This window comes from Motacilla alba, chromosome 2 (genome assembly GCF_015832195.1).
Source record: "Motacilla alba alba isolate MOTALB_02 chromosome 2, Motacilla_alba_V1.0_pri, whole genome shotgun sequence".
NCBI classification, from domain to species: domain Eukaryota; kingdom Metazoa; phylum Chordata; class Aves; order Passeriformes; family Motacillidae; genus Motacilla; species Motacilla alba.
The window spans coordinates 20,361,727-20,386,881 of NC_052017.1; the positions used below are offsets into that span (position 1 = coordinate 20,361,727).

At 38.7% G+C, this 25,155-nt stretch overlaps 1 protein-coding gene across 1 annotated transcript in view; it reads left to right on the forward strand.

Moving 5' to 3' along the window:
- The window catches only part of CUBN (cubilin), a 142,694-nt gene that overhangs the window by 85,986 nt on the left and 31,553 nt on the right, over window positions 1-25,155 (forward strand). The window contains exons 37-54 of the mRNA XM_038127092.1: window positions 1,972-2,177; window positions 3,063-3,244; window positions 4,866-5,055; window positions 5,706-5,903; window positions 6,236-6,382; window positions 7,241-7,431; window positions 7,719-7,902; window positions 9,234-9,408; window positions 10,444-10,622; window positions 12,419-12,628; window positions 12,930-13,070; window positions 13,481-13,662; window positions 15,157-15,328; window positions 16,256-16,462; window positions 19,522-19,671; window positions 20,516-20,637; window positions 22,460-22,685; window positions 24,693-24,880. Coding sequence (XP_037983020.1) covers window positions 1,972-2,177; window positions 3,063-3,244; window positions 4,866-5,055; window positions 5,706-5,903; window positions 6,236-6,382; window positions 7,241-7,431; window positions 7,719-7,902; window positions 9,234-9,408; window positions 10,444-10,622; window positions 12,419-12,628; window positions 12,930-13,070; window positions 13,481-13,662; window positions 15,157-15,328; window positions 16,256-16,462; window positions 19,522-19,671; window positions 20,516-20,637; window positions 22,460-22,685; window positions 24,693-24,880 — 3,250 coding nt within the window. The remainder of the gene's footprint in view (window positions 1-1,971; window positions 2,178-3,062; window positions 3,245-4,865; window positions 5,056-5,705; window positions 5,904-6,235; window positions 6,383-7,240; window positions 7,432-7,718; window positions 7,903-9,233; window positions 9,409-10,443; window positions 10,623-12,418; window positions 12,629-12,929; window positions 13,071-13,480; window positions 13,663-15,156; window positions 15,329-16,255; window positions 16,463-19,521; window positions 19,672-20,515; window positions 20,638-22,459; window positions 22,686-24,692; window positions 24,881-25,155) is intronic.

The window sequence follows — 25,155 nt, forward strand, 5'->3', positions numbered from 1 at the left end:
GAGGATGGGCTGAGAAAGTTTGGGCTGTTCAGGGAAGAGAGGAGAGGGAGAGGGAGAGGGAGAGGGAGAGGGAGAGGGAGAGGGAGAGGGAGAGGGAGAGGGAGAGGGAGAGGGAGAGGGAGAGGACTGCGTGGAGACCTCTTAGCAACCTTCCAGTATCTGAAGGGGGCATACAGGGAAGATGGAGAGGGACTCTTCATCAGGAACTGCAGTGACAGGACAAGGGACAATAGCTTCAAACTGATAATGGCAAGGTTTGGATTAGATGTTAGAAAGAAATTCTTCACTGTGAGTGTGATGAGGCACTCGACCAGGTTGCCCAGAGAAGTTGTGGATGCCCCAAACCTGGCAGTGTTCAAGGCCAGATTGGATGGGGCTCTGGGCAATCTGGTCTAGTGGAAGGTGTTCCTGTCCATGCCAGAGGTTTTGAAACTGCTTGATCTTTGAGGTCCCTTCAAACTCAAAATGTTCTATGATTCTATTCTGAGATTCTAAAATTTATGTTAGATTTTTCAAAATTTCTTCAACAGTTAAAGCAGAGGAGCTACAAAAGGAATCAGAAGAATATCTGATGGAATTTTGTTTTCCCTTTAGTGAACTAACTTTCCTTCGAACACTTTTGACCAGAAAGTCATGTGGAGAATTATGTGGAGTCCTTTACCAGGGTTCTTAGGTTGTTCTTTACCCATGAGGTAGATTTCTGAGCCTCTTCGTTTCCGGGCATCAAACAGTGGCTGCTGCCAAGAAAGAGAGCACTGACCTTTAGCAAAGCTTACCAAGAATGAGCAGGAAAACAAAACTAACTCTGAAACCTGCATTTGCAATTAATCAGAACAAAAGGAAAATTTTTCTGGTAACACACTGACTGCATTAGACTCAACTTGTTAGGCATCTGCTGATTCACTAATGCAGTAAAAAGGACATTCTATTCCTCCACTACTCACTGAAGCAGAGAAAAAGCACTACAGCCTGAAAACATTTTCCAAAAGCCTGAGAACATTTTTCAGAATGTCACAAAATAAGCAGTAACTTTTCAGAAACAACCCAAAATTCTAGTGTGAAGCAAAAACTTTCAGTGGAACATACATTCCCTTATATAAAGTGACTCTGAGTGGATGTTAATTCTTTTTCTTCAGTTACAAATAGCTGAAAGGCAAGCTGAAAATACTGGAAATTATTGAGTAATTATGTTAGAAAGCACTATTTTAAAATTTAATTTAGTGTAAGGGGGTTATAAACTTTTTTTGGCATGAGGCATTAATTTTCTTCAATATCTATCTTGCAGTGTGAGGGCTAGCTTTAAATTGTTCTGAAATATATCCAGATGAGTGGCTGAAACCATTTCACAGCTGAATGATATGCTGAACACATATGGCTATATTCAAATCTGAAAGGGAGAAGTTGTTACCAGAATATCAGAAAACATGAATATGTAAGGTATTGGTAATTAGAGGCACTCTCTGGAATCTTTGCTATATATTCATGGCCTGCTTCTGGAAACTGTGTTGGTTTGTATAAAAGCAATTCAAAACCAGATGATTTTTAGGATATATTTATTTATCATTCAGCTTAGTACAATAATTAAGAATATATATTTTAATTACTATATCTAATTTCTTTTCTAGGATAAAAAGTACTTCAGAAGAGTTGATAACAATCCTTGTTATTGTTTTGCACACCCAGATATGTAAAAGTTTCATGGTTGTTCTTGGAGAACCAAGAAATTTTAAAAGCATTTGAGAGCTTTTTAAAATGTGTAACTGTGCACGCTGAAGCTCTATTACAAAATAAAGGGCTGGAAAGTGAGTGCCCTGTATTGCTGGCCTTGGTGGGTGCTGAGGGTTTTGTTGCTGCCCTTTTCCTAACCCTTACATAAGGATACCATCTACAGTAGGATTAATGGGCTGGCCACACGCTGAAGTATGTGCCAGTCCTATGTGTGCTAATGCTCTTCTACTGCTATTGAAACAGAGCATTTCAGCTGGAGGATAGTAGTGGCTGCACCAAGGATTACCTGGAGATTCGTGAAGGGAGTGACACAGGCACGCTGACAGGACGATTCTGTGGGAGCTCCTTCCCTTCAAATTATACATCAACTGTTGGACATATCCTGTGGGTCAAATTTGTCTCAGATGGTTCAGGCACAGATGTTGGCTTCAGGGCCACCTTCTCTCACTGTAAGTAGATGTAATTTGATTGAAAACTATTGTTCTTTCATAGTACTTCTCAAATTATTCTAAAAAGTGATTATTTGGCCCTCTGAAGTCTATAAGAAAATATTTGCTGATATCAAAAAGTCTGTAAATTCACTTTAAAAATATTTTGTAAAATATCTACTGAATGTAAAGGAATGCTCTTAAACATGCCAGAAGTATATAATATTTATTAGGCAATTGGAAAATTAAGAAAAAAGTATTCCTTTCCCAGCTTTCCATTTTGCTTTTTGATTGTGATTGTGTCCATCTTCTGGTTTGGATCTAGATGCCATCAACCAGGGAGAGGAATTAGAAAAAAGGAAATTATGCCAATTTATAGATCCAAAATTTCAAGGGACCACTGCCAACATCAGTCTGACTTGCTGCATGAACAAACTGCTGAAGCTAAACATCCACAGCCATTTTGATTATGCAAGCTAAACTTCCAATAATTTCCCTTCTTTTGAGATTTAACTCCTTTTCAAAATGATTTATCAATAGTTCAGACCTCAATGAAGTCAGAACCCTTTTTCACCAAAATGTGCACAGGCATTTAAAAATTTTTTTCAATGCTTTTGGGTAAAAATGAACATAAAGTAGTCAGAGAGGATTTCAGGTGTGCTGTCTTCCTGCTTCCCCTACATGTAGACCCATATGGCTCAAATGTGCAATTTCTTTCAGGAAAGGGAACACTGCATCTCTCAAAACAAGAAAATAATTGGATGTGCATCTTAGAACTGTCTGAGACATGTCTCACAGCCTTACATCACTGTCTAGTCCTAAGTAAATTAAGTCAGATGGGCCCCCCAGTGTTTCTTTTACTCTACATGAATTAGAGGCATTAATTGTCTCTTTCTCGTTTTTCAGTGTATGGAAATGACATCGTGGGAGACAGAGGACAAATAGCCTCACCACAGTGGCCCAGAAGTTATCCTCACAACTCGGATTTCCAGTGGCGGATAAGCGTTAACGCTTCCCAAGTTATCCATGGCCGGATCGTGCAGATGGATATTGAAAATCATCACAGGTGCCAGTATGACAACCTAAAGGTGATTTCATTCTGACAAGTTCTTTTATTTCCATCAACTTTAGTAAAATGGGTGAATAGAGAAACCTACAGGAGGAATGGGGAGCCTTTCTGAGGGTGTGGTGTGGCTTACTGTTTTTGCTGTGTTGTCCTCTCAATGATTATTATTTACAGGAAGAGTACTCTTTGGCTTCCTAACAGATATTTCCAATCTGTAAGTTTGAAATTTACTGAAAATAAGTCCAAAATGGTACAATCCTGAATATTACTATTCAAGAATTTCAGGTCAGATACCAGACTGAAATTTGCTCCATGCTGGTTCAGTTGAGGACAACAGTGATAGTAATATCTCAATGCTTCTAGAAATAAAGTTATTTTGAAATCCTACAAGGAACAATTCTTGGACCTTCTTTGCTTTCTGCATCAGTAATTTATCTATGGTGGTAGAAAAGGTGGTAGAAAAGGTGCCTCTTTCTTCCAGTTTGATTGTTTTTCTGTATCCCCCCCATACTATAGTCTAGCTAGGTTAAAAAATAGAATAGTGGAATAGTTTGGAGTTGGAAGGGGCCTTTTACAGCTTATCTAGTCCAACCCCCCAGCAGTAAGCAGGGGGGTCTTCAACACAGCACTCATAGTGCTAAGCAAAATGAACAATAGAGAATACAACTTCTTTCTGAACTTAGCCAACATACCCACTTAAATAAGGTAAATGTCTTCTTGTTTTCATTTTTTAAGCAGGTAATTAATCAATTATCCTTTTTTTTCTATTTGAGAAAGTTAATACTCATTCAATATTTTCAGTTCATTATTAATTTACTGATATTCAAATGAAATATTAGTTCAAAAAGGAAAAAAAACTTTTTCTTTCATGTAATGTCATATATTAACAGCATTTTTTCCTCCTAACTCAGCCTGCCTTTTTTTTGTCCCTCTGAAAGCAAAATTAGTTTCTTAAACCAGCTAGACATTTTGTGAGTGTAGACCAGCCTGACCTTTAATCTGACTCAAGGATCAGATCATTAATGCAATGTTAATGTTTATTTAATAATTCCTAGCTTTCTCTACTGGACATTTTTACTGGGTGGTAGATGAGAAGAACAAAGTAAGCTTGAAAGGTGGCAAAGGAGAAACATCTTGTAACCAGACAAGATTTTGGGTTATAAATATATACAATAAATAAAATATTTCTGTATTTTTATCTCATAGAATTCAAAATACATATGTTCCTCAGTGGTTGGAAAAAAGATAAAGAAAAAAAAGAAAATTAATTCCTTTTCTTTCCCCTGCATATCATGCTTTGTTGGGTTTCTTTTTCCCCATCAAGGGTAAAAATTGTACCTTTGGACTTTTTTTAAAGTGGGATGTCATTCTGTGTCCCCAAAGAGCAGCCCTGTGATAGGGAATGAGGTGAATTTGATGGCTTCCATTCAGATCCTTCTTCTGTGAAAGCTTCACTGTTAACTGCATATAATGGAAAGGGAGATTTTATTTCCTTTTGATAAGAGAGGTTTCTCTCTAACATGGATTTGTTAAAAGATCCCTCAGTGATTTAAAGAGGGTAATTTTCTCCTTGGAAATTTGCTGAGTATGGGGCAGATGAAAATCTGGCTCTGTGAGGAACAGCAGTGTTCTTCTCTCTGCAGGTGTATGATGGGTCCACAGTTCATTCTCGTCTTGTTGCAACATACTGTGGTGCAGACCCTGCTTCTTTTACATCCTCTGGCAGTTCAATGACAATCCAGTTCCACTCAGATTCCTCTGTGACTGGAAAAGGCTTTCTTTTGGAGTGGTATGCAGTGGATGCTTCTGCTGTTACACAGACCATTGCTAGAGGTGGGTTTTCAGTGAGTTCCACAGCTGCAAGTGGTGCAGCCAGTGATACACTCAGCTTTACTTAAAGAATTCTAAACCAACTTCTCCACTAGAAAAAGCCCAAGTTATTACTGAGGGAAAGATTTCAGTGACATTTTAATGAAGCATTTTACTGTCTTTTAAAAACAACTTCTAGAAGCTCTTAGATATAGTAATTTATAGTGTTCTAAAAATTAGCATGTTGCTAGAGGATTATTTTTCTTTTCACAGGTATTTAATTAAATCTAAACATTTGTTACTCTCTCATGGAAAATTATCCCTCTTAAAAAACCATTCTAAATCATTGGCCACTGTGATATGAAACAAGCACAATAACTTATGTTAAACTGTGGTGGATGCTGTCAGGTATTTGGTTAGATGTTCCTCAAGATAAAATAGGCCACATGATTGTTACAGCAGGTGGCATGGAACATCCTTACGGATGAGGATTTTCAAGTTTTATACTTCCAATCCAAACTGAAGTTGAAGAATTCCTGCATTACTGTAACTACACACATCATCACTGTGCCTTCACTGTGCTTTATTATAGGATTGTCATCGTATATTACATGAGGGGTGTATTCAGTTTAAAAAGAGAATGCTTTCTTTTTTTGTCTTCTTGTCCATGACAGGCGCATGTGGAGGGTTTGTAACAACTGAAGAAACACCTTCATTCCTCTTCTCACCGAGCTGGCCAATGAATTACAGAAATCTTGAGGACTGTATGTGGCTTATCAGAGCTCCTGGATCCACTGTGGAATTCAATATCCTGGCACTAGACATAGAATCTCACAGCTCATGCAACTATGACAAACTTATTATCAAAGATGGTGAGAAGCCAATCTCTCCCTACCCTGACAAGGTGCAGTAGAGACCCAAGGTCCAAATACCTCAAATTCTCATCTCCACTGAGTTTAAGCAATCTAGATAGCAATGGGAACATGCCCTAAAACAGTAGTCTTCCTCTATTCTGAGACATTCTGCTAGTTAAAATGAAAATAGCAAAGTCTAGCAAAATATTTGGTGATCTATAAAGAAATTTCCAAATCTGTAGGGAGTTAAAGGTCTTGAAAAGCACCTTCCTGAAAGTGTGAGCCACAGCAACAGGCAGGCAGACGTGGACTTATTCAGTTTTAACACTAATGTGTTCTTTTCATCCCAGGAGACAATAGTCTGTCCCCAGTACTGGCTACTGTGTGTGGACGAGAACCTCCTGGGCCGATAAGATCAACTGGAGATGCAATGTTCATCCACTTCATGTCGGATGCAAGTGTCACTGGAGCTGGGTTTAATGCCTCTTATCACAAAAGTAAGACTCATTTCTCTTCTCCCCTAGATAAATGTCTGCCTTGCTGCTAGCAAAGGGGTAGGAGACTCTGGCACTTGTTAAGAGCTGTCTACAATTTAATTAATTAAACACACATCTCTCATGAATTCACCTCTCATGAATATGTGTTAGTAAATTTCTGACTCTACAAAGGTAGAATTTGCTATTTTCCCAGCAACATAATGCAACAAAGCATGATTCAATCCGACCAGTCACTTCTCAGAAGGAAGAATATGCCTAAGTTTCTAATAGCTCAGCTGAAGGGTGAAAGAATGCTCAACTAAGAGAAAGAAATAAATGACTCAAAGCAGAAAGGAACAAATGCAGGAATCCTTATAAATTCTAGCAGGAATGTCAGCAAGTTCCAGCAACAGTCCTCCCAGAAGAGCTCAGGAATGATGACAGATTCCTGAATGGGCTGAGGCACCAAGAAAGTGTTAGGGCAACAGTGACAACTGGGGAAGTTTTTCTGACTGACAGCTGGGGTAGATGGTAGTGTTTTGGTCCATGGCTAGAAACAATGTCCTCAGACAGGGTACTGATAACCTCATGCTATGGGAGGTCCTTGACATTGCTGCCTGCTTAGTCATCTGCTAAATCTGAGTCTCACAGTCAGGAATTTTGGTATGTCATCCTGAAATCTGTAAGCTTGCGATTTGGGAGATCATTCATCATGTGCATTGCTATATGCCCCTCAGCTCTTCATACACTCATTCCAAAATTTATTTTAACCCATCACATCTTTTAGGAGACAGGGTTTTTCTCAAAAGGAATACTTGAATACTTGACACTTTTGGGTTTTTCTCTTTGCTTCAACTTTTATCTTTTTTTTTTTTTCAGGTTGTGGAGGCTATTTGCACACAAGCAGGGGTGTGATAACATCCCCCAACTACCCTCAAAACTATTCTCCTAATCTAAATTGTTCCTGGCATGTAGTGGTAGCCACTGGATCTATCATTGCTGTTCATTTTGAACAGCCTTTCCAGATTAAGAGCGAGGATACTTCCTGCATCCTTGGAGATTACGTGGAGGTGAGGTTTTTGGCTGGGTCACCAAATCCTCAAAGCTATTAAAGCTACCGAATCTTACAGATTTACATGTCAGTAGAGCAGCTCAAAATGTCATGGGGTGCAACCACCAGAAGAGAAATACCAAAGATATTTCTCTCTATCTCACTCTCTCTCTTTTTTATTAATGTGCATTGATTAATCACTAGTTTATTCAATTTCCCTGTGTCTGGAAAAATTAAGATGAGGTGTGCACAGAGTTTACATTCCAGGGCTGTTTGCTTGAGTAACATTAGCAATTTCTGTTTTAGCTGAAGAATGGGTTAGATAATGCTGCCCCACCTTTGGTGTCTGCGAGAGGGAATGGACGTTTCTGTGGAAGCAGCCCCATCTCTACCATGTACACCACAGACAACCAGCTGTTTGTCCACTTCACTTCTGACAGTAGCAATGAGGGTCAAGGATTCAAACTGAAATATGAGGCTAAGAGTCTAGGTAAGTCTAGGTAACAACTAAAATTCTGCAACTTATACATATGTAACTTGGAGTTTGTCCTCTTAAAGGATATTTTTATCAAAGTCCCAACCCTAGTAAAATTGGATGTCTGCAAAAATGTCCCATATTGCATGACTTCTGATCTGACATTCAGATTTCTCCTTTTTAAACAGTATCAGGCTCGGGTCACAGAAGCTGAAAATATTAAAGATAGATTTAAGATTTAAATTAAAAAAAAAAAAAGACCCTTTAGTAGGAAAGTAGCATCTACACTTAGGAAGAGATGTTAAAAATTCATACAAGAAAGGAAAATATCCTGGAAACATGAACTTTATTTTGAACATGTAGTACTGTGCAAGGGCTAAATGAAGTCAGGAGTTTTTCAAGGTAATGTGTCTAGAAAGGTGGCAACATTTCTCACAAGTTTTACTCCCAGCTGAGAAAATAATATTAATTGCCAAAGCTAACTTCTTTGAAAGAATGAACAAAATAGAGACCCAGGTCCCAGGAGGAAATCACAAACTTGGCATTTGCAGTTATCCCACTGTGTTCATAACAGACACTTCTTGGCACACCTGGAGACCTGTTAAACAGAATATCTAAACAACTAAGGCAACCTGTCAATCAGCTCAAATCTGTAAGTGCTTGATTTTTGCCTATTTTCCCTGCTGCCCCAAAGAATTAGCATTACTTCACATAATTCATGAGGAGAATAGGTGAAGCTGTACAATAGCATTTCTACCACTTCAATTCATGGAACTTGAGTAAAGCTCCATGTTAAACCAGTATTGCTAGAATGTAGAGGGAGTTCGGGACAGAAAGGTTCTGGTCAAAATAAAGATATTTTTGTCAGGTAAAGGACCTGAACAAACCTTCATGTTTGCTCTGACTGGCATTCCTCACACATTCATTATTATCTCAGACATTTCAGTTCTTGAAAAGTAGAAGTTGGGAATGATTCACAGAAATGTTGATGGGTCTGACTTGTGAGCTTTCTAGCTCTTGGGAATAGGCATAAGAACAAGGCAAGAAATATGTTTTTTCCTTGTTTTATAAGTAATCCAAGAAGAAGTAATAACAGTTCAATTCAGGACCCTGAACATTTGGAAATGAGAATGACTAGGTAAACACAGGAGTATAGGATTCTATTGCATTAAAATGTTTTCCCACAGAAGTAATAAAATGCATTTGTTTTTTGATGTGACTATATGATATCAAAAGGAAACTGTGTTGGAATATAGTGATGTCTTTTTTTTTTTTTTTTTTTTTTTTGATGCCTCACCCATTTCCTTTTCATGCTGTTTTTTTACTGGCAATCTTTTCTTTCCCAGCCTGTGGAGGGAACATTTATATCAGTGATTTCAACCCCAGTGGATATACATCTTCCCCCAACTATCCGAGCAATTACCCTCCGCATGCTGACTGTGTCTGGACCATAACTGCTCCCAATGGACATGCAGTAGAGCTGCAATTTGAAGACCAGTTTTACATTGAACCTTCACCAAAGTATACATCCACATTGTTTTGCCTGTTTTTCTTCAGAGACTCCATTTTGATTTTTCTTTCTCTGTTATTTTCTCTAATTCCTCCCAGAAAACAAACACTTCTATATGTAAAATCAAATGGGGTTAATAATTTTTGAGAGATCACTGAAGCTATCAGGTCATTGGCTTACAATCCTCGGACGTTGCAATGCGTAATAGAAATTAGTATGACAGAAAAAGTGGAAACATCCATGATAGAAAGGTGCTTTCTGTAAAATCTGTGCCCTGTAGTCCTTCCATATTCAGGTTTTCAGTAATTTGGAATCTTGGCTGCTTTTAAAGCCAATGGATTGCCACCATGACACTTTGGCTCCCTCCTCCATTGCCTAGCAGCTGCTTTGCAATAGGTCTGCACATTTTGCCCTCCCTGCCTGAACCATAAAACAAGGTTATTTTCCAGCTGATGTATCTTCATTGACAGAGGCTGTAAGGCAAAGGTGAGCCTGTGAAACCCTGTCCAGGAAAAATAGTGAAGGATGGAGAATCCCAAAGGTGTTCTTTCTGGCTTCCAGGACACTGCACCATTCTGAACGCAAAGCTTATCGTTAAGATATTTTGGGTCTTTGTATGCCCACCTAATTAGACCCCAGAACTGAATTTTTATTCGCCTAATCTCTCTTGTTGTCTATTAATTCCACACCTCTCAGTGAGACTAATAGGGAATATCTGCTGAATCTGAATCCTGCCCAAAAAATGCATTTAAGATGATCACAACTACTTTGCCATAGCTGTTCATATCCCTGCCCAGAATTTGCTCTTTTCAGATCTGATCTGATCATAGACTGTGTTTTAGATGAATCTTTCTCAATGTTTCTAGCACTTCTTTTGATTCAATTATTACATAACTGCAATAGATTATGATCCTGTTGATTCTGTCCTGGTCGCACTGCATGGAAACCAATCTAATTCACTACAGCTTCGTGGCTTTGTGCATGTACTGGAGTGATTTTGAACCACTACTGCCATACACTGAAAAGAAAATTGTCTCCTCTTCCAGCTGCACTTCCAGTTACCTAGAGCTGCGCAGCGGTGCTGACTCCAGTGCCCCCCTCATTGCCAGGCTGTGTGGAGGTTTGATGCCAGGCTCACAGAGATCCTCAGGAGCTGTCATGTACCTGAGGTTCAGGTCTGACAACAGTGCCACACACGTGGGATTCAATGCTAAATACTCCATTGGTAATGCTTGCATTTATCATTTTCTGTGATTTTAAAGATTTTTGTTTCAAGTGTTAGACTTTTGTAACAGGTCTTAAATCAGACTTGTGGGATGGGCTGATAGGACCATGCCTCTTTCAGTTACTGGTAGAGCTAAGGCATCAGAATATCAGCATGTTCTGCACCTAGCAAGAGCTGAAAATTAGGGGAATATTAATAGGAAAGAGCTCATAGACCAGCAGTAGCATAAACAGTTGTCAAAGGAGCAGTAGAAAAAAGGTCAGTGTGGATAAAGTCATGTAACATGTTTGATTTTCAGCCTGCAAATTTAGTATCACTTTCATGAGCTGGGTTCTGAAGGGGAATGTGAAGATCAGCTGAGAATTGGCAGTAGAAGAATAAATTAGGAGCTTCTCTATGTAAATGTAAATAAATCTATAATAAAGCTGCTAGATAAACAGGGGCAGCATAATAATGGACTGGAAAATTGAGTGAGCTATGAAAACCATTATTTGCCATCTGGGAAAGAAATACTTTAGTTACTCATTCTCAAGCTGCAAAAACAGGGTTAGAAAGCACTAGAAAAAAGTTAAATTCAAGAAAAAAATAGTCCTTGATCAGATTCAGAATTATGATACTTTTTTGGGTTTGATAATGTTAATAATCTTCAAAGAATAACAGCCATTATGTTAGTATCACTTATATAGGAAAGCTTAGGACTGTTAATTTCTCAAAGGCAAAGTAGTGAACTGTATTGTTTTATACAGAATTTTGCTCATTGCATTAGATCTGAAACACTAAAGCCAACATAGAGTGCTATCATATGAATATGAAATGCTATTGTCTGAATGTGAAAACTGAAGTTTGCATATATAAATATGAAGACGTTTGCATATATACATATACTTATTAGTATATGAAGCCATCATTTACATTTAACTGTAACAGATTTACAGTGTCTTAGCTGAATGCCAGTCATCCTGAAACAAAACACTAATGACTCACAGAAGTGACAGTAGGAACACAACTGTTACTGCCATGGGAAGATTGTAAATAACAGACACAGAAGCCACTAAAAAAAAATCCACCTGGGGATATTGTTTCATAGAATCATAGAATATCCTGATTTGGAAAGAAGCCACAAGGATAATAAAGGTCCTGCTCCTGGACCTACACCTACACATGACCACCTCCAGAATCACACCATGGGCCTGTAAGCACATTTGCTGTATGCCTTACTACAAACTTATGTTTGCAGGTACTGAAGAGAAATGAGTGTTCAGAGAGAGACAATTAAAAATGAATAGCTGTTTTACACACTGTGCAGTGATTACTCACTAAGGCATCACAAGGAGTGAATGGAAGGGATGAAAGGAAAAGGGAGTCTGAACTACAGCTGTTGACCCAAAACAGATGTCAATTTTGTCTGTCATAAAAAATTGAGATCCACATTTAGCAAGTTTCATTTCTTTTTAATTTACTTGTTACATGTTTGCAAGGTCTTCTGGTAAATATGGACATAGATAGAGATTAGATTGAAAGCTGTGGGTTCATTCAAATTATAAGAGATATGAAAGAGAGGAAGGGATGTTTGCAATGGCAAGGTGTGTGTGGGTATGGAGGGGATGTGAAAAAAATAAAACATAACAGCAACCAGGACTGATTGAATTAGATTGAGAACATGGTTGGAAGGTAATTCCTGTCTTGTTACCAAAGTTAGAGAACAAGTCAGTTTTACCTTACCTATAAGTCTTATTTAGGAGAAAGATCATCTCTGACGTTCTTAAGTCAACTAAATAATATTCTTCCTTTTGCAGCTCCCTGTGGTGGGACAGTGATAGGACAAGCTGGTGTCATCGAAAGCACAGGGTATCCTGACCTTCACTATCAAGACAACCTGCTGTGTGAATGGTTTCTGCAGGGTCCCAGGGGCCACTATCTTACCATTAGACTAGAAGGCCTAGACATTCAAAGCTCTTCTGAGTGCACAGATGACTTCGTGGAGATCCGAGAATACAATGCTTCTGGTCTGAAAATTATTTCAGTGTTTGTCTTCCCCTCCCTGGTACTACTAGGAAACCTCACCTGAGGTTCCTGAAAGCATTTCCCTTTGGGTATAAAGTGAGCCTTTTCAATGTGCAGTATCTTCTTGTGTCTGCCTTGCTTGATGGTGCAAAATAAGGCAAACAAAACCCTTCTGTTTGCCAGCAATACCTCGATTCCACTAGTTTACTCCTGCCTGTCCAGTTAAATTGGAAAGTGACCTCTCAATATAAATATAAATATTATATTGATAAAAATTTCTCTTTCTCTATGTGATTTTTGCAGGAAATTTGTTGGGCAGGTACTGTGGTAGTACTCTCCCTGATGCTGTGGACACCTCTGACAGTTTTGCTTATGTCAAGTTTGTCACTGATGGATCAGTCAATGCCCGGGGATTCAGACTGCGCTTTGATTCCAGTTCTGAAGGTTGGATTTGTGGGGTTTAAATATACTCTCAGGGAGCAACTTATACCACAGACCATGGTCAGAAATGTCTCAGTCTTGCCACAATGAGAGGCTTGTATCATATGGCATCAAAGCCTGTGGGTCATCCAGGCTTCTGAAGCCTGGGATGAGCCCTTAAGAGAAGGAAATACTAACAATTAGACTAAAAGGAGTTGCTGTGGTCAGTTAATACTCAGCTGCTTTTATGACTGAGTGATAAAGACTGGGAGGAACTTGGCTGTTTAGACAAACATATGGACAGGGTAGGGGGATCAAATCAACCTCTGAGGATCTCTTTTTCTCATAATATTGATTGATTTCTTTTATTTTTTGCTACAATTCTATAAGCAATGCTTGACTCTGAGAAGTGTACCAATATTTGGATATTTCAGAATGTGGTGGGGATCTTACTGCACCTGTTGGAACATTTACTTCACCCAACTATCCCAACCTATACCCACATAACCGAGTGTGTGAATGGAGGATCACAGTGGAAGAAGGCCGACGTGTGACCCTAACCTTTAATGACATGAAAACTGAAGAGCACTGGAGCTGCTCATCAGATTATGTGGCTGTGAGTATTTGGTGTAGAGTCAGAAACTGCTCTTCCTAATCCCTTTGTGGACAATTAATGGACGTAATAAAGCTGAAAAGTCACTTACAGATATATGTATGGTTTTTAGACAAATAGTAATTTAATCTGGGGAAAGCAGATAAATGAGAGAAAGTTATCTCTGTGGAGCATCTAAACTCATCTCCTTGTTTTGGAGTATGGAAATTTTGAAACTGTGGCCCAGGCAGAGTAGAAGGCTTCAAGGAATCACTGGAGTTGTCTCTTTATCAATTATGAAAAGAATTTATTTGATTTTTGAAAGCTTTCAATTTCTCTTTTCTGGGCAAACAAAGCCCATCAGTCAGTTCCAGGTTTTATTGAATTAGGAAGTATCTACTGCTGTTGTTACTTTTTGCTGTCCTTTAAAAAAATTTAAAAAGTAGAAAAAGACAGAGATTGTAGCAAATGGCTACTCTGAACTAAAGATAGAGAAACCCCAGGAAACTTTATTTGTATATCACTCTCCATCTTGAAAAAAAAGGTAGATATTGGTTACTTTATCATGTTTATTTTTGATTTCTGCTTATTTGGTGAAAAAAATTTCAAGCCGGGCACACAGACCTGGACCTGATCAGATGTACAAATGCCTCAAAAATACGATTCCTCTGAAATTGCAGGAATGTGAAGTAGAGTTTAGCTTCCCACTAGTTCAGCTAAGCAGTGCAAACACAGAAATTAACTGTAGGATGATCAGAAGCCAATCCAAGTACCAGCATGGGGGGCCGAAGTAGCTATTCATCCCTTGAGGCTTGTAGATGATGTTTCCCTTGTTTTTCTTCACAGATGCTTTAGACAAACCTTTGGCAGCTGGCTTTTTATCAGATAATGATCTCTTAAAGGAATTTTTTTTCCTGCTAGCTTTTATGCCTTCAATACTCTAATATATTCCAAGTCTCAGTGGGAAACATCATTTCTGCCTTGCTTGCACTGCAAGTAGAAAGAAGGAAATTAATTCCTAGGCTAAAGGGTGCATGAAGGAAACTGAGCAAAATATCCCTGGATCATCAAAAAGTGAAATTTTTGAAATAATCAGAAATGCCCACCAGCACTCAGTATGTTGGAGAAGATTTTGATAAAGCTCATGTTGGCTTTAACAAGAATACAGATTGTGACTTGAAATTAAATTAGTATGATCAGTAGCTGGCATTATTAAGTGATTGAATGTATAAATATTGAGCCAAACCACAGTGTTCTTCTCAATAAAAATAGAGAGAGAGGGAGAGAATATGTTTGTATTTCACCAAAATAAGCAAGTTATTTTTGATGTTTACTTCAGGGCCTCATCCACTCAAGGCAGTGAAAGTTTCTTCCAAGGTTTGGGTAAATTTGAGAACTAACCCCTTGTGAGGGACATCAGTGAATTTTGTACTAAAGATTGTAAACACTCTTAAATGATACAGGAGATGCTCATAAGACTGTATTTTGGTATCATAAGAGTTTATTTCGACTCCACAGGTTTACAATGGCCTTGGGCAAAACTCTCCCCAGCTGGCCAAGCTGTGTGGGGAGGTAAATCCAGGCACTGAGGTGAAATCCACTGGAAACACAATGAAAGTCATTTTGGTGACAGATATGTCCCGTGCAGCCAGAGGCTTCAGTGTCTCATATACCTCTAGTGAAGATGCAGGTAGTGTATATTTTTAACCTAAGTGATGATCTCTGGTAAGTCATTTCATAGCTAGAGTACTGGAACATATAAAACAAAATTACCTAAACAGATAACAAATCTCTGATATGTTTTTTCTCTTTCGTCTCTGAATGGGAACAGATATTTATCTTTAATTAGCTGAAAGAACTTGAAAAAAATGGAGAATCTCTGTGAGTAATGGACTTCATGTGCCTTTGTATGGATCACAGTCCCTGCTGTCCCTACTGATTTTTTTTTTTTTTTGTACAGAGTCTTGTGTAAGAGATGGTCTGAAGTGGCCTTATTCCATGAAAAGTTTCAAAAAGCATAGTGCTATAGACAAATGATAAATGAATAATTCAAGTGCTTCCTTATTACTCAGGGGAGTAATTAATTTATTGTAGCTTGTGAAAGAGAGCAGCTAACCTACTTTTGCAAGCTCAGCCTCCAGAGAGGGGGCAGCTGGCAGAGCCTTACTACTACAGCCTTAAGCCTTTTGAACTTATTTTCCATATCCCACCCCAAGCATCCTACTATGGCATTGAGGGTATCTTCCATGACATTTTTTCTCTTGAGCCTAGAATTGGGTAATGAGTAGGGCTGAGCAATACTGAACTGAAACTATAGTGAGATTTTATCCAAATATTAAATAATGCCTGTTATATTGATAGTGCTGCTGAAATATTTTATTTGATCCTGTAAATAATTGGTTTTGCTTTACATACATATTTTTAAAGACTTGCCAATAAATTCCAGGGAAACAGGGAAGAATTCTCTTTTACAGAGCAGTAAATTATAAAAAAGTTGGAAGATGGAAAAGGTTTTGATCTAAACAGCATGTGAGCATACCTGAATGTAGAGGGGCAAGATTTTTCCTCATACAAGAATTATTGCTACTTTTAAATAAACCATATTTTGTTTCTGCAGTTTGTGGTGGAATCCTGATGGCACATGCAGGTGGGAATTTCTCTTCTCCTGGTTATGATGGCATCAGAAATTACACGAGTAACCTGAACTGTGAATGGATCATTGAAAATCCCTCTCACTATAATTCATCCATTTACATATCTTTTGAGGATTTCCACTTGGAACATCACCAGAACTGCCAGTATGACTACCTAGAGCTACGCATAGGTTTGTATGTTCAGCAGGAGAATGGATGAAGCCCATCAAGATTCTGGTTGTACAACTCTGTTTGTGCCAAATCTCATTCATATATATTTGCAGGGAGTGGCTGTTTTAGAATCTGTACATTTGAGAGTGTTCACATCCTGCCTTCCATGTTGCATCCATGATAAGAAGTGAGATTTCACTACCAGAGAAATGGATGCATGGATTTGGTCACGTGTTCTTTCAGGGGAGAAAATGGAAAACTGGATAGACATCTTGGGGAGATAACTAGTTTTGCTGTTTGCAATACTCACCTGACTCTCTCTTTACATGGGACAATGTGAATTTCACTTCATTTGCCTTGAGAGATGGCATTTGCTGTCATCAAAATAATTTATTTGGTCCATTCCCCATTCTCTCCCTGGTCCTGAAATATCTCCAGGGACAGCAGGAATGGAATAAAGAATGTTTGAATTATTCATAGCCTCTGGACTGCATGCCCAATTCACATCCATTTTTGTGTTCTATAAGATGACTCTCCAAAAAGAAATCCTTATTTCCAGTGAGATTACGTTGCAAAACACAGACTAAAGCATTTTAATAAAAAAAAAAAAAAATCACAGGATTAATGCACCAGTGATATCTCTGCATATTTGAGCATCTATATCCACAAGAGCAAGCAACTGGAAATGTCACATGAAAGTCACTCAGCTAATGCCAAATTTAATATGAAAGCTGCAGCTGTCTTCTTCATGGAAAGGTACCTGTGAGTCCCAGAGACAGCAGGTTTTAATTTACCAAGAAATGCTTTCTGAAGCATGTGAAAAGGCTGAGAGCAGGAATCTGTCCCATCCTTATTTGCACTCATTTCAGCAAGAGCTTTAGGTTGTATAGCACTGGTTTGTCCTGTGTAGAGCCAGACCCTGCATAGCTCTGTAGCCTAGCAGTTCTCCCCCATGTATGCACTGGAGCTGGGAAATAATAGGAAAAAAACCTCAGAGAAAGAAACAATAAAATATATTTGCTTTGTTACTCATTTGTTCCTGCTACTCTCACTTTATCATAAACCTCAGGCCTCCTGGCAATACAATCAAAGAAAAGGGATGAAAGTGTAGTCTTGCTTTGTTCTACACAGTTTTGTCATCTAAATACCAGTGTCCATTTCAGCACTACTAATGGACCTCCAATTTCACAGCTAGCCTGGTGTCAAAAGCAGAATGCCCTCATTCATCTGTGTCTGCTGACAAGTAACATTTAATGAGCACTGAGATGCAGTAGTGCAGAATGCCACTAAACTCAGGCAGGTGCTGTTTAAGGCTCTTGACACAGCAGATGCATACTTAGGGAAAGTCTGCTTTAACTGACCCAAGACACCCCAAATGGAGCTGAGATGTGCATAATTCTTTTGTGATGCCCACACAACACACTTCACAGTACTCAAAAAATTTTAAAAGAAGAATTGACTGTAATTCACCAACTAATATTTAAGCTAAATTGATAAGTATTTCAAATTTTTTAGGGTAAGGTATTAAGTTATTAAATTATCACGCACATGCATGTAGGTTTTACATGGTAATACACATGAGCATATTGCTACAATGAAATATATTCCTAACTTTTGGCTTTTGGGGGAGACTCTTCATTTTGTCTTTCAGACCATTCCCTTCAGTTTGAATGAAATGTTACAGCACAATATTTCTGTTTTCTTTTTCTGTTTATCAACAGCCTAGATCTCTGGCCAGCTGGCCATTCATGAAAGCAATGATTGGTATCACTTTTCACACTGTGGAGACTGAGTAACCTGAGTGACATCTGTCACATAGTTAATCACCTCATAAAATGTACAAAAATTAAAATGTATTTCACATGCTAATGTTAAAAGTAGTTACTACTACTTTTTCCTGAACAAAATGTATCATTAATGTTTTCTGCTTGTACAGGTCAATATAGTTTTTAGTGCATGTTGCCAAGACAGTTTGTACCATTTCTCTGTGTAATTTGCATGATAGAATTTTATTATCTGTCCCTTTTCCTCCTTATGCTTCAAGGCATTTCAAATGGTGGCTGTGTCACTTGCATGTGATGGAAACGTGAAGTTACTCAACCAACACATGATTTGGAATAACTCTGAAAAGGCTTTGAAGATCACCCAAAATTTTTCTCTCTTGCTCTACTGCCTTCTTCACAAGCATGGCCAGCCACTTAGTGCAGAGCTAGGAGTTGCTTTTGAATGGAGACTTTTAAGACCAGCAACCTGCTAATATTAGAGAAGTGAACTTAGGAATGGCATTGCCTGGATGTCATGAGGAACTCTATTATGCTTACTTGCTTTCTCCTGGGAATTGATCAGTAATAAACAGAAACTGCTTTTAGCAATCTGATAGATAGGAGCTCACCAGCTTGAGCAAACATTCAGCGTCACTCGAGTACAGTGGCCTGTGTTATGCCTTCCTTTTAGGCTTCAAGAATTTCAGCAAATGCTGGTTTTTGGGTTTTTTCTTTTCTTTTTTTTTAAAATTTTTTTTGCCATACAGAGAACTCAATATGTTGAGCTCCCTGGGAAAGAGATGCCCACTATTACTACAGTGATGACAGTTTGTTCATGGATGGTGCACATCCCTATACAGGAGAAAACTCAGAGTCCCTGTTGACTTTAATGAGGATGTCACAAAAACAAAGGTTCAATAGGTGTCCATGTGATATGGTGCTTAGGCCACCTCTTTCCACTGTTCTGCCCCAAAAGGTCTGTAGTTTTGAGGCAGAACAGTGAGGATTTTGTGTGTCTGATATGACATATGGAAGTGTGCAGGATGGCAGGAAGGGGAGAAAAGGAGCCCAGGGTATTAAAAGGGTCATCGGTATAGCTTCGAATAGAACTTTGATTTAGATCCCAACAATGAACTGCAACACTCCACTTATAAGAAATAATCAGTTACTAAGTGTGATTTGTACTCTTCTCCATTTGCTTGTCAAAACAGAATGAATTGCTTGTTTGCAATATTCCTTTATGTCATTGAAGCTCTTTGGGGACTCAAAAAGTGCTGTGTTTTTTTGTTTCTTTTTTTTTTTTTTTCTTTGCTTAGGGGATGCTGATGGAGAGCTAATAGCCAGGCTTTGTGGTCAGGCTACACCATCTGTGCCACTAGTTATAGCTGCCCCCCAGGTCTGGGCACACTTTTTCAGTGATGAAAACACAGAAGATAAAGGATTCTTGGCCCATTACACATTTGAAGGTAAATGGCTCGATAGTCTGCTGCCTTGGCTGACTGAGGCACTTCTGGGGAATGTTGCCAGTCATTTGAGGGTATGGAGAATAGTCATGATGGGATCAACTCTCAAAGATGTCCTCAAGAGTTACGCAGTGCTAGCCACTATTTATATCTTCTAAAGCAAGCATGTGCTAGCAGTTGAACTCTCGGATTTTCTGCCTCACAGTTGGCATTACCCAAACCACATCTGAGATTTTGCAACACTCAGAGCAGCTGGTTGCTCTTGGGAATGGGGATGTAACAGGTACTGCCAGCCAAGTTTGACTTACTTCAGATAGGTCTCTGGAGTGCTAGCAGAGCTGAAATGCATTCTGCTGCTTGAACCTTTGCACTCATTTTGAAATCTACTTGAAGCCGTATCAGTGCAAATTACACCACTTTGCCATTTATGTGCCAGAACAACTGCTCTTCCTGTCACAGCTGCATTTAGACTTGGGGCTTATCTAGACACATCAGAAACTTTTTTACTTCGTTGTATTGGTCCAAGGATGGCCCTGGTTTGCTTAAGAGTGAGATAAACAAATGGACGATAAGGTGGAAGAGGCAGATGTGTCAGCTGGCAGAGGTTTTGCAGAGTTATATTAAGCATCAGAATAAATACAAAGTTTCAAGGTCATTGCATCCTTTTACTAAATATTAAATGACTAAGATTTTAAAACTTGGAATTTCCCAGATAAATTGTTCATCTTTAACTCTATCAGATCATCTTAAATATATTTTACTATTACAAGCTGAATAATCTTCCACTCATTTGATTATAGTGTTGTTTCTGAAAATGCATTGAAATGTAATTTTTTTTTTTCTGCAGCCTGTGGTGGTGTACAGTCAGGTGAATGGGGAGTTATCTCAAGCCCTAACTACCCCGAGCCTTACAGCAGTCTGAATCACTGCTCCTGGCTGTTGGAAGCCCCTGAAGGTGAAACCATCACTGTGAGTAACATGTCACAATAGTATGCAGTGTGAGAAGTACCTTCTGAGTTTTAAGGAACAGATTTGAGACAATTTGGAAAATCAGAAATATGGAATAATTAAATATCTTCCCCTTGATTTTAACTAAAAGAGGGAATGAAGATAATGCAACAAAATGTTTGAAGATTGTCCTTTCTGAAAAACAGAAGGATCCTAGTATTACTTGACCTCAAAACATAGCACTGACTTCTCCTTTAAACAATGACTTGCTATGTTTACAAAACTGAAATACCTCATTTTCATGGATGTTCATGGATATTCTCACTATCATGAGAATAAACATGAGGCTGAAGGAAAGTTCAGGAAAGTTTTCTTCTCTGCAGGAAAGTTTCAAGCCAGTTTGTGTCTTACTGGTTAGTCTGGAACATAATATGATTTCTGGTACAAATTACATCAATGAAATGTTGCTCCAATTTCCCAGTAAGTATTAGAAGTCTGCCTGAGGTGCTACTTTCTTGAGTCAAACTCCTGACAGACCAATTTAAGCACCTTTATGACCAAGCAGTACAAAACCTAATTCACTGAAATATTTCACTGGTTCTTTCAAACACAAATACAATCAGTGACATTTATGGTTCAGGTCAGAAGAAAAATCTAAAAAGTAGTTTTGTGGGAACACGTTGCAGATTTTCATATGTAGTGTCTTTCATTAATTTTCCTATCATTTTTTCCTTGCTTACAACTACAGAAGTTAAAAATGCAAATCCATAGTCCTAATTCTTCTGCTACTTGATATCCTGACCACTGCTTATGTACTTATTTCGGGGAATACAGGATTATACTATTTAATCCACAAACTAGTTTAAAGCAGAACTAATTTTAATCAGATGAAAGCAGATTTCTGTTTTGAAAGGACTGAGTAGCAGCATGCTCAGTGAAGGCAGACTAATTTTTTCCAGTATAAGCTGCCAGTTTCAGTTGCTGGCAAAGTTCTGAATTTAAACTATTACAGCTAAATTTGTTTTTAGCCTTAGACAGGTTCTTGTGGGAGTGAAGATGCACAAAAGATACAGGAAAAAATCCTGTATGTTTGCTAAACTTTTCTACAAAGATCCTGCTACTGAACCGTACTTTAAAAAATCCCAGAACTGATGGAAACAGGGCCAGGCAGTAACTAGTGTACATCAATATTTCAGCATCAACAAATCCTGGAGTCTACAGAATCAGCAATCTAAATGTTTCAACTGGAAATCCCAGGTGTGAGCATATCTCCAAGGACAAATGGCATTGGTGTGGGAGGGAGACAGGGTCAGGAGCTGCCTGTCCAGCCCAGTCTGTTTATGTGATGCATCCAGGCCCATGGGAACGAACCACAGAATTGTTTCTGTTTTGGTGGAAAGAAACATTATTTTTAGCAGCTGTTAGTCTATTGATTCAAAATAATAGGAAGAAAAAAAAAAACCCCAAGGCTTTCTGCTAGCATAGTCAGTTATATTTCATTAGCAGAAACTTTGTGTGCAGGAAAGTAGTTTGATGCCTGCACATATTCAGCAATGTTTTGAAGCCCATACTTAGTTTCAAAATATGGTTAAGACACAATGATGCCAGTTTTGAACCTATGAATTCCTCTTCCACTTCTGTCTTCAAGCTAAGTGGCTGCTGTTACTTATAGTGGCAAGATTCCAATCAATACTTGCAGGAAAACATCAAGTGAGGGTCAGATTTCTGAGTGTACCCAGAAATCATTGGGCCACGATGGCTACAGGATCTGTCTGGAATTGCTTTAAACTCTCCCCTAGAGTGACTGGTTTTAGCACCTGAATGTCACCTTTGTGTGTTGCAGCTTACTTTTACAGCCTTCCACGTTGAAAAGCATTCACTTTGTAAGTGGGATTCTGTTACTATCCTGAATGGTGGCTCTCCAGGGTCTCCTGTCATAGGAACGTACTGTGGAGACACCTCACCTGGGACTATTCGGTCTGGCTCCAACAAGCTAGTCATCATCTTTAATTCTGACCACTCCATTCAAGGAGGTGGCTTTTATGCAACATGGACAGCAGAATCTTTAGGTAAGTTTGCATTAAAGAACAAAAGAAAGGCATGCCATCATCTTCAGGATCCTTGAAAGAAGCCAGTACTAAAACACTTAAGTATTTATCCAGTGCTTTCTGATCTTGCACAATGAATTCAAATTTGGATTGATTTTGTACTTTTTAAACCTCCTACTGGCAGTTTCTTGATGGCTGTAAATTGAAACCATCACTATTACCCTCCCAGCAGTACTATCTATTGTCAAGGACTATGAGACATTTCGCTTCATGAATAACAATTGTTCCACAGTTTGGTTTGGTTTCAACACTTAAAACTAGGAAGAAGTGAGTTCCAAAACAAAAAGACAGACAGAACATCTCAAAGAGCACATGTGGCAACAGCCTAGAACTCTTGCACTGTGATGGAGATGTTGGTACACTTCTGAGGGTGGTATACACACAGGATTGAATGGTGTATTTCTCAAAGCTGCCTTCCTTGTCTTGAAAATATCATCGCTCTGTAGCTCACCATTTTTATGCAGTGTACTTCAGGAAGTCATTAAAGGACTAAAGTAGATGTGGCAGATGGTGGCAGGGCAGAAATTACAGGTGACAGAAATGCCAGCTCAGTACAGAGCTGGCATATGCTTCCTAGTGTCACCTCCAGCTGCAAACCTTCTGGCTGATCCTGATCATCTTTCCGTCCACTAGTGATGCAGCTGTATTCACACAGTTAGTTGACGGAATGTCTTCTTAAACAAATCAATAGTCTGTGCTTGCATGAATATACACTGTCATTTTAGCAAGTTTTTGACACTGTTCCCTGGGATTTCATGTGCAAGGAAGCTCACTCTTCAATGGTGTAGTGGACAGTAGCCTACAGGTGCCATGTGCATAGGCAGTGTTCTTACTGAGAGTTTTCATTTTTATATATGTATATAGATATAGAGATAGATATAGAGATAGCTATAGAGATAGATATAGATATAGCTATAGCTATAGCTATAGCTATAGATATAGATATAGATATAGATATATAGATACAGATAGATGTATCTAGTTTACTTTCTTCAGCTTTCTTCTCATTTGTTCACTGAGAATCTCCAGGTCTGTATGTGTGACCAAAACTTGGCTCCACATCCTTCTAAACACAATTGCCATTGCCAACAGAGAAGAATGAAAGCCACCTTCCTTGTAAAGCTGTTATATATTTTTTAAATTAAGAGGAAAAAACTAGGATGTTACAAAACTGTTTTTTGCCCTTTATTCATCCTTTTACTACGCTGTATCTGAAATAATAAGGGGTTGCTAGTACTGTACACATAGCCCAATAAATTATTCTTGGCATGGTATTTGCAAATATGTTTCAAATTAACTAAACTTATTCTGTGTAAAATCATGAGCTGCCACAGAGCCATGACCAGCTATTGCCCTTTATAAATGAATCTGTTAGCAATTTTTAAAGGCATGTTTTTCAGCCCATCCCATAATTCCACTGAAATCCTCAGGGCTGCCTAGGCCGGGGAAGTTACCATTTTGCCCTGGGTAAGCGGATGTAGCTTGAACAGATTCACATGTGGAACTGCAGTATTTGCATGCTGCAGAGTGAGAAGAAAAAAGGATGTATCAGTAGACTGGTTTTTTTCCCTAGAGTGCTTTTCTGAATAGCTCTCTGTCACAGCGTGCATGCTGTGGGGTGGGAACCTGCAGTCTCAGATGTACTCCTGACCCCTGCACTCTTTCAAAGCAATATTCACTTCAAATTGCCAGGAGTTTATAGATGGACCTTGTAAAAAGCTATGAAGTGGCAAGAATGAGCTTGTGAAGAAAATAAAGTGAAGTACAAAGAGACACCTCTTGAGTGTAACTACCTCCCTGCTGCAGGGGTGGGAGAAAGGAAATCAAGAGGGGTGAATGAAGTTTCAGAGTATTAGGGCTTTCCTCTCTCACTTTTGCAACCACAGAAGCAAACAACCATTCAAAGCTGACCACAGCACCACTCAAAAATATTTAAACATTTCTCCCATCTGTTGCTATTTTTTCTAGGCTGTGGTGGAATCATTCACTCAGATGATGGTACAATCAAGTCCCCTCATTGGCCTCAAAACTTTCCCATGAACAGCAGATGCACATGGACCATCATTACACATGAAAGCAAACACTTGGAGGTGAACTTCCACAGGAACTTCCAGATCCCAGATAGCAATGGAAGCTGCCAGACCAGTTATGTGAAGGTAAAATAATTGTTGAGGTTAGATCAGAAGAGCAGTGCTTTAAAAAGTCATCATTTCAGATCCCTGTTTTGCATTTGTTATGGTGTGGACTGTCAAAATTTGGGAAATGTAAACTAAAGTCCTTGTATCATAAAGTCCATTTTCTGTGTGCTTTGTGAACTGGCCTGTACAAAATTTTAATTTTTATTGGTTCTTGAGGTTCCACCTCCAGCAGGGTCCCACTAGTCTACATGCATCCCCAAAAATCAAAAATATGACAAAGGCATATATTATTT